Source organism: Pituophis catenifer, unplaced genomic scaffold (assembly GCF_029215685.1).
Source record: "Pituophis catenifer annectens isolate HBS135680 unplaced genomic scaffold, rPitCat1.0.hap2 SCAF_1, whole genome shotgun sequence".
Taxonomy (NCBI): domain Eukaryota; kingdom Metazoa; phylum Chordata; class Lepidosauria; order Squamata; family Colubridae; genus Pituophis; species Pituophis catenifer.
This window is the reverse complement of record NW_027256881.1, coordinates 335,776,188-335,789,726: the sequence shown is the minus strand read 5'-3', so window position 1 is coordinate 335,789,726 and position 13,539 is coordinate 335,776,188. Positions and strand designations below refer to the sequence as shown.

At 40.5% G+C, this 13,539-nt stretch overlaps 1 protein-coding gene across 2 annotated transcripts in view; it reads left to right on the top strand.

Annotated features, from left to right (window-relative positions):
* The window catches only part of MKNK2 (MAPK interacting serine/threonine kinase 2), a 45,442-nt gene extending 43,891 nt beyond the window's left edge, over positions 1-1,551 (top strand). For both annotated transcript variants that reach the window (XM_070931796.1, XM_070931797.1), the window contains one exon: positions 712-1,551. In XM_070931796.1, the coding sequence (XP_070787897.1) occupies positions 712-964 (253 nt within the window). In that variant the 3' untranslated portion in view covers positions 965-1,551. The remainder of the gene's footprint in view (positions 1-711) is intronic.
* Positions 1,552-13,539: the final 11,988 nt, after the last annotated feature.

Here is a 13,539-nt window from a genome sequence, read left to right as displayed (position 1 = left end):
TAAAACAGTTTAAAATGGCAAATACAATTTAAAATGAAATTGGAATAAAATACAATAATTTAATATATAGATAGATAAAATTGTGATAAAATTGTATTTCGGTATCCACCCCTACAATCTGCCCCAATCAGTCTCACATATGCTGATCTCAGCCGAACCATTTTGCTCAAGTCCTGTGCTGTGTTGAAGGTTACTTCAGTGTCCGAATTTTGATCATGTGACCAGAGGAATGCTGCAAACAGTTGTAAATTTGAAAAAAAAACAGTCATAAGTCCCTTTTTTTGCAGTGTCGTTGTAACTTCAAATGGTCGCTAAACGAACTGTTGTTAAATCGAGGACTAGCTGTAACACCAGGTCCAAAATTAAGAGCCGTGGTGGCGCAGTGGTTAGAGTGCAGTACTGCAAGCTACTTCTGCTGACTGCCTGCAATTTGGCAGTTCAAATCTCACCAGGCTCATGGTTGACTCAGCCTTCCATCCTTCCGAGGTCGGTAAAATGAGGACCAATATGCTGACTCTGTAAACCGCTTAGAGAGGGCTGTAAAGCACTGTGAAGCGGTATATAAATCTAAGTGCTATTGCTATTGCTACCTCATCCCAGTAAGGATGAGGTAGCAGTAGTAATAGCACTCAACTCCATTGAGTATTGTGGGATATGCTCGATCGAGGTCCGGATGGTCGTAATTTGCTTTCTTGTGGTTGCCCTTGGTAGGAACAGCAGTGCCAAAGAGTTGACATCGTTTGCCGCCGAAGCCATTGCGGTCAACCGTCAGTTAATGCAGCACGAGGAGGAAGCTGCGGAGGAGAGCCACCCCATTATCATCAAAGCTACCTCATGCTCTATGCACCTCTCTCCTCCTTCCGAATCCAAGCTGGCCAAACGGAGACAGAAGACAAGCATGGCTAAAGCGAACCCCACCCAGCATCTGGTGACCCCCTTGGTCATGGTTGGGGATCACATGTGACTGCCTTTCCTTCTATACGTCCATTCTTCCATTCTTCCCTCCATCCCCCACCCCTTTGTGTCTCTTCGGACAAAAAAAGATCTGCTTGAATAGCTTAACAAAAGATCAAGATCAAATTGGCTGGTTTCCAAGGATTTTTTTCTGTCTTTGATCTTGTTCAACACACCGGCTTGTTTTGTTTCTCGTTCCTTTTTGTTTCTCTCTTTCTCTCTCTCTCTCTCTCTCTCTCTCTTGAAAAGCTATTTAAATTCTATTCCTCCCTTCCCTTGTTTCCCCTCTTCCCAGTGCATTTTGATACACACGTAATTTTTTTCCTAAAAAGTTTAAAAAAAAAAAAATCCCTTCCTCCCCACTGAAGGATAGCTTATCTGGGAGGGGGGCTTCTGTTCTATTCTTCTTTTTTCCCCCCCTTTCTCTCAGCTTCTTGTACTGTGAAAAGAGAGGAGGAAGAAAACTTTTCCCTTGTCTGTCCCACCCCAAGCCTGAACTTTTAAACGTAGCATTTTTATGTTTGGAGAGTGTTTCCTTTTTTTTTTTTACGTTCATTTTAATTTTGTTCTTGCTATTGGTTTCTTTTTTTTTTTTAAACAAACAAACTTAACTACTTGGATTCTGTATGGTTTGAGGGTGGGAGGGATGAGGATTTATCTTGTCGTTTTTTTCCCCCAAAAGCACTGGAGTGACTTAAGTGGGGGTGGGGGAGGAGGGAAACAATTACAGTCCATGGATTGTATGAATGTTCATTTATGGGGAAAATGTAGGGAAAATTGCAGAGTCTTCCCTAAAACGGTGTAGATTCTATAAGCTGAAAGTAGTTGTATCTGGGATGTAAACAGAAGGGGGAGTTGGGAAGCGGAAACCCATATATATAGGGAGAAATTCCTTCTCCCCACCCCCTGGCACCGTTCACAGCACTTATTTTGTATTTTGTTAGGTTTTTTTTTCTTCTCAAGGGGCCAAGCTGTGGATAACACAAGAACCCTATTTTGTTTCAATCCAGATATGTCCTATTAACATGGGAGTGGTCCAATATATTTTTTTTTAAGAGCAGAAGGGATGCATGTTTTAGGATCTACCATAGGGGAATCTAATCCCTTATGGGTTTTTTTCCCCCCCATTTGATACGGAGAGATAAAGGTGAAAAAAGTTCTAGTAGAAAGGAAAGATGTTAGTACCTTCCATAGAGTAAGCCGTTGTTTCTCAACCTTGGCAACTTGAAGACGTGTGGACTTCAACTCCCAGAATCCCCCATCCAATATGGCTGGTGGGGAATTCTGGGAGTTGGAAGTCCACATGTCTTCAAACTACCAAGGTTAGGAAACATTGAAGTATAAGCTATTGGGGGCAGGGGAGAGGGAGGCTTAATCTGAAGAGAAGGTAGTCAACATTAATTAAACCATCCTCTGCAGGGCTGTAAAAATCTTTGCAAAAATATTCATAGAGATACGTATAATTGCTTCAGAGTTTGCAAATGTAGGATGCCCTCGTAGATTAAATTCTTATCATGGCAGAATAGTTTATGGCAATCCTTTACAACTTTTGCTGACTTTTTTTTTTTTTTTTAAACCAAGGTGATGCGCTGTTTGATCTCCCCATCCCAAAGGCAGACTATGGCTTGAGGGAATTATTTCAAAATGTTTCCCAGTCTTTGGAGCCTTTAAGCTTTGGTTCTACTCCGAACCAATATAGATAGAATTCCTCAGGGATGGTTGCTTCCTACGGGGACTAATTAATTTGGGGAACCTCTTGCTTCCCGTTCTCCCAATCTCTACAGAACTGCAGTTCTTATAATTGTGGGTTTTGTGTGAGAAAACAACAACGAATCTAGTTGAAAGCTAGACCTGCAAGCTTGTGAATCTGGGGGAGCAGGGGGCAGAACTATAAATCAAACTCAGGATGGTGCATTCAGATGTGCTAAAATGGTCAAAAGCCTGTTTTTTGGAAGGAAGGAAGAGAAACCCTTGGATGCGTGTGGTGTCTCATGCAGAGAAGGAATTGGAAGATTGAGTAATTTAAAAAAAATCGGTTTTAACGCGTGAAATTGAAGCAGTGAGCAAGTAACATATTGGGGTGAAGTTCTGGTAGAAGATTCTCCAAGAGGAATGTGAAGAGAGACAATGATAGTATTTGGTTAGTGGTCCTCTTTGGCGTCCACCTCTTCTCATCACCCTTTCTGGCCAGAATGTAAGCATCAAAGTGAGGATTGCCAGACAACTGCCAATAGTTTGTGCTGTTGCTGTTTGGCCCTCGTCGTTTTCTCCATTCTTCCATTGTATTCCAGTGTTTAGGACCTAAGCATTCTGGGAATTGCCTGCATCGTGAGGCCACGAGACTCAGGAGCAATCTGGGAAATTAAATGGCAGATCCAAACTATTGGATGATGGATGTTGCTCAGCTGCTGCCTGTTGATGCTTAAGTCTAGAGGAGGGGGCCAACCTGAGAGCAGTAGGGTCTCCTTCTGATACTAATCTTTGATATGAGACTGTCCTCAATGTTTGGTCAGCCCACGGTTGGGTGTCAGTATCCTGTGCTTCTTGGATCAGTGATGGTGGATGAGAGGTGCCTCCGAAGCAGGAGTGGTATTCACTTATCTTTGCTATCGGTTTGCAAATGGGAGCGCACGCTCGCTTTGTTCGCGCGCACCACCTCTGCACATGCACAAAGAGCATCAAAATTGGGACATGGTGACGGCCAGGCAGGTGGGCGGAGCCTTCCGCAGCTGCCGCTACCAATTCGCCCAAAACAGATAGAACCGTCTGAATAGCACCACTGCTCCGAGGGCATTCTTTTATGTTAATAGGCCAAGAGCTGAAGGGGGAAAAATGCATACCACCTGCCTCTTAAAACCTTGGCAACTTTAAGACCCTATGGACTCCTACAATTCCCCAGATAGCATGTCTGGATGGGGAATTCTGAGAGTTGAAGTCCACAAATCTAAAAAGTTGCTTAGACACCCCTGTCTTAAAGGCTGGAATATAATGAAACATGATGGTGCTTTCCAGGCGCACCTGGAAATTTAGACTATTGGCTGTTTGTGTCCACTGGAGGAGACTCAATCCCTTCCCCTCTTTGCTCCGAGACAAACGTAGCTCCAAGACCTGCTCTCAAAAATTTCTTGAAAAGACGGCACAAATCCAGGCAGCGAAAACATTTGTACATAAATCAGTATTGCATCATGAGGTGGATTGGAAAATATTCTTGAATGTGTGTGTGTGTGTGTGGTGCCTTGATAACGGTGGCAGTTGTGACTAGGCTGTGGGTGGGCAGATACTTTTTGCCGTGCTCAAATCTAGTACCGTAGTATTTCTGCCTACCTTCCTTTATGCATAAGCTACAGGGCAAGTAGCAGCCCTATGCATTTTGACTTGGGAGCTATGCCGACTGAATTCTGTTGGATTTGCTTCTCCAAGTATGTGTAGGACTGGTTGATGGCTGAAGGGCTGCCTTTTCTAAGTGTAAAAGTATGGATGGGAAAGCTTACTGAATCTGGTAGACTTCCTTCAGAGCAGGGGTCTCCAACCTTGGCAACTTTAAGACTTGTGGACTTCAACTCTCAGAAAAATCTGGCTGAGGAATTCTGAGAGTTGGAATCCACAAGTCTTAAAGTTGCCAAGGTTGGAGACCCCTGCTTCAGAGGACCCAAGGGGAGGATCAACCAGTTAGTTTCACTTTGGAGGTGAAAGTTGTTGTTGAAATCTAGCTAGGGAAGTGGTTTTGAAACTTAGCGTGGTTTGCTGTGCATGGCAAGGGAGAATTTTGCTTATTATCTTAAGGTCAGTTTGGCCTATTTGATCTCCTTTCTAAGCCTTGGGATTTTTTTTTTTTAAATCCAGTGATAATAAGGTGGATCCTCTCCAGGACTTTGGTATAGAATTGGTTGAACACCCATGTGTTATCAACTCAATCTTGGGTGGTTGTAGCAAAACATCTGCTGGTGACTTCAGCTGCTATCCAGATGTGCACGGATGTGGGCGTATGTGATCTAAGAACGATGCTTGTCTCTGAATAAAGACTTTTTAAGTAACAATACTATGCAAAGAAGTTTGAATCGTTTTGCTGAGAGAGTAATCTTTTTTTCAGATGCAGGATAATTGATTTTTTTATTTTTTTTATTTTTTTTTGGATAAGTGTTGAGGCTTGTAAAATAACTCGTCACCTCCTTTCTTTTCTACTTTTTGATATTTTTCTCTTGCTTTCTTGACAGAGGGTAAAGCAGATGGGATCTCCCTTTTAGTATTATGGTTTGCTTGTTGTGACCTTGGCGGTCTTTTCCAACAGATGTGCTTTCATTAAGAAATGGGATAGGAAGTCGGCACTATCTGAAATAACGAGGTGCAAGAATACACTGGTTAGCTGAGCAAGGCTACATAATTGGAGAAATTATTTTTAAATCAAAGAGCTTTTTATCATACGTTCAGAACAAAATTCTACATAGGTTTTTGTCTCCAATGATCTTAATCTTGTGGCCAGAAATTACTTGGAACAAACAATGGTGGGCTCAGGCCCTTTTTGCTCAAGAAAGCTGTAGCATATGGCTTCTAAATTGCCTGATATTTAATCCTTTGGGGGATTAGAAGCAGTTTCCAGTGTGGATGTTCTCATTCAGATGGCTTCAAGTTGTGTGATGGGATATAATTTGCTTCGTTCTTGCTTTTGTTGTTGTTGTTGTTTATGCTGTGTCCTTCAAAAAGAAAGATAGCTTTAAGAACAGTTTATCAAAAGTTAGGAATATATTTATACACTGATTTTGCTTTCCCTCAAGAGCATCCATTCCCCAGAAGTGACGTGGTACCTGTATTTAGCTGAGCATTTTAGCTTGGTCTGCAACAACGCTATACCTTTGATCATAGGGCCAGGGTGTGTGGCAGGTTCATCTGAAAAACAATTGTCTAAAATGTCCTCCTCCCCAACCATTTGGGATACTAGTTTGGGAGAAGGAAGACTTGCCTTCTACTTCCCTCTGTTTCATTCTTAAAGGGCCAAAACGGGGCCCCTATGATGCTTGTGGTATGCTGATAGGTTGGGAACGATGGACAGTGACTTTCAAACCAGCATTCTTAGTTGAAATATGTAATCTTTTTTAAAACAAGGATACTTCTCAGGATTATTATATCAACACATGAAGGATTGCTCATACTTTTTTTTTTTTGACTCTCATTTGTGCCTGATATTTAAGAAACAAAAACATCCTAGATCATTTATGAAGTGTTTGGAATTGTGTGACAGACTTGTGCACAGTTACAAAAATAAAATCATGTAGATCGCCAAATAATAACAGCTTTTGTATCCCACCCCCTTCCTGTGTGTGGGTCATCTTAACATACATACATATAGCCCTTCTCTGCAGGGTTGCACATTTTGTAGTACGTGCAAGAGCAGTGGGTCAGAATTGTCAGACCCACCGGGAAAGTGTGCTTTTTAATTGGTGAGGTTTTTAAAGCAAATAAATTGTCTTTGGCGGGTGGGTGGGTGAAGTAAAGCAATCTCATATAAAAACATTGATAACATCATACCTTACTTTGGGATTGTGCATCTGATCTGAATAAGTTTGAGTGAAAGGAGCCAAGTGTATCCAAAAGTGAATTCTGTCTTATCTTACCTGTTATGAAAGGATGATGTTTCTATGCCCATTGAAATGGTGGGTGGTTGTGGTTTGTTGGCACTGGGGTGGGTTTTTTTTTTCTTTCCTTTTTAAGGCTTCTGTCAAAATAACATAACTTGCCTTAAACTTGTTTCCTTTGCAATGTGGAATTCCATCTTGGTTTGGGGTTGATTTTTGTAAGATGAAGGTGCATCGACTCTTCAGGTTTTGAATGAAATATGTTAAGTGCATCCCAATTCCATCCTGGAGGGAGATAACTGTAAACCATGGGGTGGCTTTTCTGCACTTGATGAAATAGGCCCTGCTGAAATTTCATCAATAGGTGATTGGATTGGGAAAGACTAGGAATTCAGCATTTGAGGTGCATTCTTTCCCAAATCTAGTGGGAAAGAAGCAGCTAAGCTAGAAATGGTTGTTTTCAGTGTCGGGGTTTCTCTGATGACTTCAAAATGGAGATGGTGGAAGAAAACAGAACCCACTTTAATACAGAGGGACTTAGCACCATAGAAAACAAGGTGACTTGAGCCTCAAGTAATCTGTCTTTTTCCATGGGGTTTGAAAACAGAATTATCATTTGTAGTATTTACGCCTTTGGCAATATTATATCTCTTTGATTCCGTTTCTTGTTCCTAATTTCAACTGGACACAGATGAAACTCCCCCCCCCCCCATGAGCAGTTTTTAAGGCTTGCATTGTCTATTTCCACACCTCACCCAGAGGGATTTGACTTGTGGTGGTTTGAATTCTGAAACCTGCAATCTCCTCATATATCTGGAGGCTACGAGGTTGGAAAAAAGCAGTCTAGACTTCTTTTTCCCCCCTTGATTTTTCCTTCCTCTCCTTCCCTGTATTCCTTTTTTGTGTGTGTGAGACCAAAATTGGTGGTGCTTAGATTTCTTGCTTCTTAATTCAGTCGGAATTAGAGGGATGGGAGAGATGAGAGTGCTTGGAGGTATTTAGACTACTCGAGCTCATTTGGATTAACCCCCAGGAATTCTGTGAAATGGGCATATAGCTTCTCTCCACTGGAGAGCCTTAAAATCCTGTCCTGTTCTGCACAGTTCCCTAGATTTGGAAGCCCAAAGAGTTAAACTGTGTTTAAAGTCACTAGTTCTTCTGAAGAAATGGACTTGTGCCTCTGGACAGACATAGGAATGCCTCCAACATGCTCCCTTGACATCTCAACCATCTATTTTTCCTCTCAAGATTGCTTTCCATATATTTATAGTTTGCATTGTGTTACTTTCAAATTAGTTGTGCACAGATTATTCTGTTCTTGCCAAAATTCTTACTTTCAAACTTTTGTATCCCACACCCCCTCAGTATTTTTCTTTGTAAAAACGTTTATTGGAAAGCATCTTGTTTTGTACCTCCACGAGTTTTAATTAGCTGCATATATGAGGACAGGAAAAACGTCTTGATGCATCTTTGACTTAATGCCCTCCTCTCCTCAATTTAAGTCTATTTAGAACTGGTTATTTAGCATTTTACTGTGAAGTTGGTTTCTTTCTTTTTTTTCTTTTATGAGAAAAATCAGTTCAGGAAAAATATTTTCCTCTGATTACCATAAAAGACTGCCAAAGGTTTTGTTTTCTGACATAAAGTCACCTTAATGCACCACTGGGGACTATAGATGCAAGAGTCCTTCAGCAAGGGACTGGTTTGAAAATGACAAATTAAAAAAAAAAAAACCTTTAAAAATCTTAAAAAAAAAACAAAGCACTTTATTATGTACCAGGTGAACTGATTCAGCTTGATGGAACTTTTTCCTTTGTAACACCTTGTTGATGCCAGAATTTTTTGTATTCTGTTTTGTAAGAATTTAATAAATGCATTGAAACATGTGAATGTCTTTTTTGACTGGTGCATATTTAATAATTTAAATATTGGCAGGTTTTGCAGTGGCATGAATGCGGTTGGCCACTGAAATGGGAGTACCTGCTTGACATTTTGTAGGCATGGAAACTGCTGGCCTGGTGAGCATTTAGAGCAAAAACTAACAAGAGTAGATTACAAAATTGGGGAAAAACCATTGTAGAAAGCAGTTACTTCCATTTGTTGCTAAGAAAACTAAAAGGATATGTCTGCATAGCCATCAAGAACAAAGGGACACACTTTTATTATGCATTGTATGAATCCAAGGCTTGTTCAATAAACCATGTATTAGTATTAAATCAGATTTAGCCAGGCAAACCATGCTTTGCCACAGGAAATAGCAAATCATGGTTCATTTAATCATGGGTTGCTACTGTGATTCATAATGTCATGCCTTTTATCCTTTGCAAGTTCTATATAAAAATTGTAAGGGGGAGGAGTGCTGCTTGTCCTTTGTCCTTTATTTAGAACACTCTGGGTCTGATGTGAGCAGTTAAAAGAAGTCACCGCTATCTTCTCAAGGATTCTTTGTATGCCTGCCAACCAAGGCTGCTCTGCATTTAGGGAAGGATTCATTAACTCGTGATTTAAGGTGAGGTCCGAGATGAACTCAACATGGGCATACCGAGACCAAAATATCCAGGGAGCTTAAAACTTGGGACAACCGCCTAATCAGAAATGATACCGTGAGAGATCTTGGAATGCTTTTGCTGGTCCCAAAGGTAATGGTGAGGATAATGGAGCAACAACATACATGGGCTGCCCTTGAAGATTGTGCATCATTTAAATCTGGTCCAGGAACTCCATTGGATGCAGTTCAAGGTTCCATCTTAATCACCTTTCAAATCCTGCTTGTTTTGGGTCTAAATACCTTCCAAGTCCCCTGCTTTAAAACAAATCTCATCTAATAAGTTATGGGAGTAAAAACATTTTGAGGGTGTCATATGCAAGGATTCCATGATTGATAACTCCCTTTCTGTGGAACAGATTGATCCAGCACATCTGGATCACTTCTTCCCTGTTGGGTTTTTGCAGCCCTTGATTGAGGGCTTCAGTGAAAGTGAACTTGAGCACTTATTGTCCCTTGTTTAATCATTATATTCTGATTTGATTAAATCCAGCCTTTAATCAAGTAGCCTGGCAGCTGAACTGAAATTAATTGAGCTACATCTTTTCTGTTTGTTATCAAGTTTTCAAACTTTTTCAGATAGTGAAACCTTTCAGTTAAAATATTGGAACGCCTGATGGTGAAGCAAAGCTCTAGTAAAAAAATCAGATGTGCTTGAGTGAACTTTTTTTTATATACCACAGAAGTTTTAAGATTTCATGGAACGGAGTAGAAAGATCCTAGTGTTAAAGAATGTTCATTGCTTACCTATATACACCTTTATTCTCCAGTGAGAAGGATGGGAGGGAGGGAGGGAGGGATGTTGGACCATCAGACAGACACAGATGTAAGCGAAGTTCATTATATAATGATGATTAAACAAGATAAATTAATCTATATACCCTTTGCTTTCCTGCCCTAAATTCAGTACAATATTTCAATTTTCACTCTGGAATTGGCCACTATACTAGAAAACCTAAGGGGGCACATTAGGTCTTTAAATGAGTTTGAATATTTTTGTTATTAGCCAAATCGAAGTAAAAAGGCAAGAGGTGTTTTTTTTTCATTTTGATTATACTGACTTGTCCTTTTTACAAATATTTTGGGCTACAAGCAAATTCATCTGTACCTCCCAATATATGAAGTTATAAAGCAGCTGTTGGTGACAGGCTGAGTCACAGGAAAGGCAACATATCAGGTGTTGTGATGAGTCCACGTCTCAAAACAGCAGCAAACTAATGACTACAGCATGGAACTTTTCTGAGTCTCTCAAAAGTATCTGCTGAAAATAAAATTCCTTGAAGAAAATTCTAAGGGCTGTGTCATAAATTTGAGACTGAAAGAACCGAGTAGCCACATCCAAGGTTGATTCACATAGCATTAGGACATTACTTGGTTTGCTTGTCTTAGATTTAGTGTATTATTTGAAGGTTGGATTGCAAAATATGGCTTAGCACAATGTGCAGTCGAGGCCAAAACAAACTTTGATGGAAGTAATCAAAATGAAAAGGCATCAGCTCTGCTACATCACAACTCATAACATTTATCTGCCTTCAGTGTGGCACACCCTGAACAGTGATAAAGAGTTGCAAAATGCCTGCTTATTTCCGGAAGAAATAAGGCCTTTTGTATTTGCACTTGATTTAAGAGACCAATGAGGCAAGTAATTATTCTAATTTCTTTGTTTTGCGTTATGGGAGACCTTTACAATGCGTTTTTTATGCTAATGCTGTTCAATTTAAAAACTTTTTTTAAAATTTGTAATTCAGCCTCCCCCTCTCTTCCCTTCTCCCCCAGATCCAGATAACCCCAACAGCTTTGCCCATAGTCTGGAAATTAAGTCATGGCAATTAGACTTCTTTTTGGTTTGAATCGTTTGGTTGCTTATCTGAATAGCTTCTTCAATCGGACCAAGTTGGTTAGGGGGACCTCATATCAATATATTGTCTTTCCCATGGACATTGGGGGAAGGGGTGTTCTTAGTGGAGGCTAGTAAATTTGTGACTGAAGATTGTACACAATATGAAGTGCCCTCAAGTCTGGTGTGTTTATTTGGTATTGATTGTATTCATGCAGTTTTTACAGCATTGCCCAGATTATTTGCTTAAGAGGAGTGGCCGTACACATTTCTGAATTAAATAGTACCATCCATCTCTGGGTAATGTACAATAAAATATAAAGCAGCATATACAGAAGTTTTTTTAAAAAAATCAGAGGAGCCAAGAGATTAAAATTAGTTAAAATGTAAAGGGAGGGCTTTCAGGGGACTAACCAGCCCTATGTCTGTGTGTTTCCCAGGGCTTCCCACTTGATGTTGCAGAGCCATCTTACCTCCTTTTCAGAAGGCCAAGAGAGTGGGGATCTGTCTCCCCTCCAAGGGAAGACTATGCCATGTAAATAAAACACATGACCTACTTCTAAAAGTGTGGACAATGCTGTGTGAGGTTTCTTCAGGTAGTCAGACCAAACTGAAACTTTATAACATCGCTGCAGAATTTTATAACTGGAAGTCAGTGAGTCTAATTCTACATTATACCCTGGTCTGTAGCTACCTCTAGTGTTCAATGGGTACATTTTCCATCACGGCTGCCAGAATTTCTAATGGACAAGTACACTTTTCACTTCGTGCCTGCAACATGCACATCTCCAGAATTTGGTGGTGGTATGTTCCTCCCAAACGAACAGAATGAAATACATCTTCCAGCGGCTGTTGGGTGATCAGATTTTTGCCCCTGCAAGATAGAATCAATATAACTTTAAAATAATTGTTTTGACTTCAAGATAAAATCAATTCAATATAAGGTGCTGGCCTAGAAACCAGGAAACTGAGAGTTCTAGTCCCGCTTTAGGCATGAAAGCCAGCCGGGTGACTTTGGGCCAGTCTCTGCCTCTCAGTCCCGAGTTTCCTTCTGCAGTTTTGATACTTTTATATGTTAGGAAGACACATCCCATTCCTCATAACAATTCTATTAGCAGAGAATAAAGATGATGTTAAAAAGCCCCAATTATGACCTTTTCATTATACAGACATCCCTTTCAACCCAATGCTTTCTGAAGGGTCTTAGTAAAATAATGGCAGCTGTAGCTCCCAAAATAACAATAATCTGTGTAACTTGAGTTTGCTGGAGTATGGACAATCAATGAGCAGTAGTAAGCATATGCTTTTAAATGACATCTGAACAACTATCAAAAGGACCATCAACCTTTTGATAATTAAGGCTAGGAAGAAAGCCATTATCCCAATGGATAATGACTTTCTTCCAATGGCTGGTCAAGTAGCCCAGCCTTACTCTTTTCCTGGTCTCCATTGATTTTCACCTCTTTTTTTCCAGAATCAGCAATAACTTTGCCTTCCACAAAGAGCTGAAGTTAGAATTGCAGAGATGGACAACTAGCTCTTGAGTTGTTCTTCTCACTTGCCAGCTTTCCTCTCTCCTCCTGCTTATCTTGAAGAGAAACTTTTGAACTAAGATAGGCTGGATGGATTTGAGTCTCAAAGAACAAGGGACTATTTACTTGGATTAGCAGTAAAGTACAAGGAGGTTCCTCAGCCTTAACAGAGCTGAAACAAACTTCTCTCCAGTGCTTTGCCTTCATAAACATTGGAACAATCTTCAAGGGTCTCTAAGCAATCTTACTTTCTCAGGTTATAAGAGCCATCCGGTTCCACCTGATCAGCTGGATCCAGAACCAGACAAGAATAGCACAGCAATATCTTCCCTTTGAATAGAGTCCCCGGAGCTCCTGGAGAACTATGGCTTCAGGAAGCCCAAGGAGCAAACTAAGCAGGTGACATCGGAAAGCACTGAAAAGCAGCTAGTGATACAGATGCTGTTTATATTTTGTCTTGTTACTCAGCTCAAAGTGGCATGTATAGTGCTTTTTCTTTCCATTTCTCCCCAAAAAAACCTGTGGAGGAAGTTGGACTGAGAAAATAATTGGCCTACAATTCCATAGGGAGCTTCCCTAACCGACCCTGAACTAGAACCTTATTTGCCTGCTCCTCATCCAGCATCTTCATCACTACATCATACTAGCTCTCAATTCTTTCCCCTTTTCAATGGAGAACTCCTTCTGCTACCTTCCCCAAGGATTGTCAATTGCTTATTTGAGTGTCGCCAAGAATAATTTAATTTGTATTGATCAATTACTGATTAGTCCACTAGGGAGCTTTTATGGCTGAGGATGGGTCTACCCCATCCAGGTGCAATGTTTTAACTGCTGCAGGATTGAAGCCTTCATCTATATACTGCTAACACTCGTCATGATCTTTCACTAGATGAAACGGTGAATAACAGAGTAACAATTCTTTAAACCCAGATACCTCAAATGGGCTAACTTACATATTACATCCACAAGTTGGTACCCAGGACTCCCAAGGGAATGAAATTTGGGGAAGTTATGGCTGCTTCAGTGCTCCTGGTGGCTGCTGTGGTCATGTGATCTTCATTTTCAATATTCTATGACAGTTTCCCAGTCAGTTTAGCAATC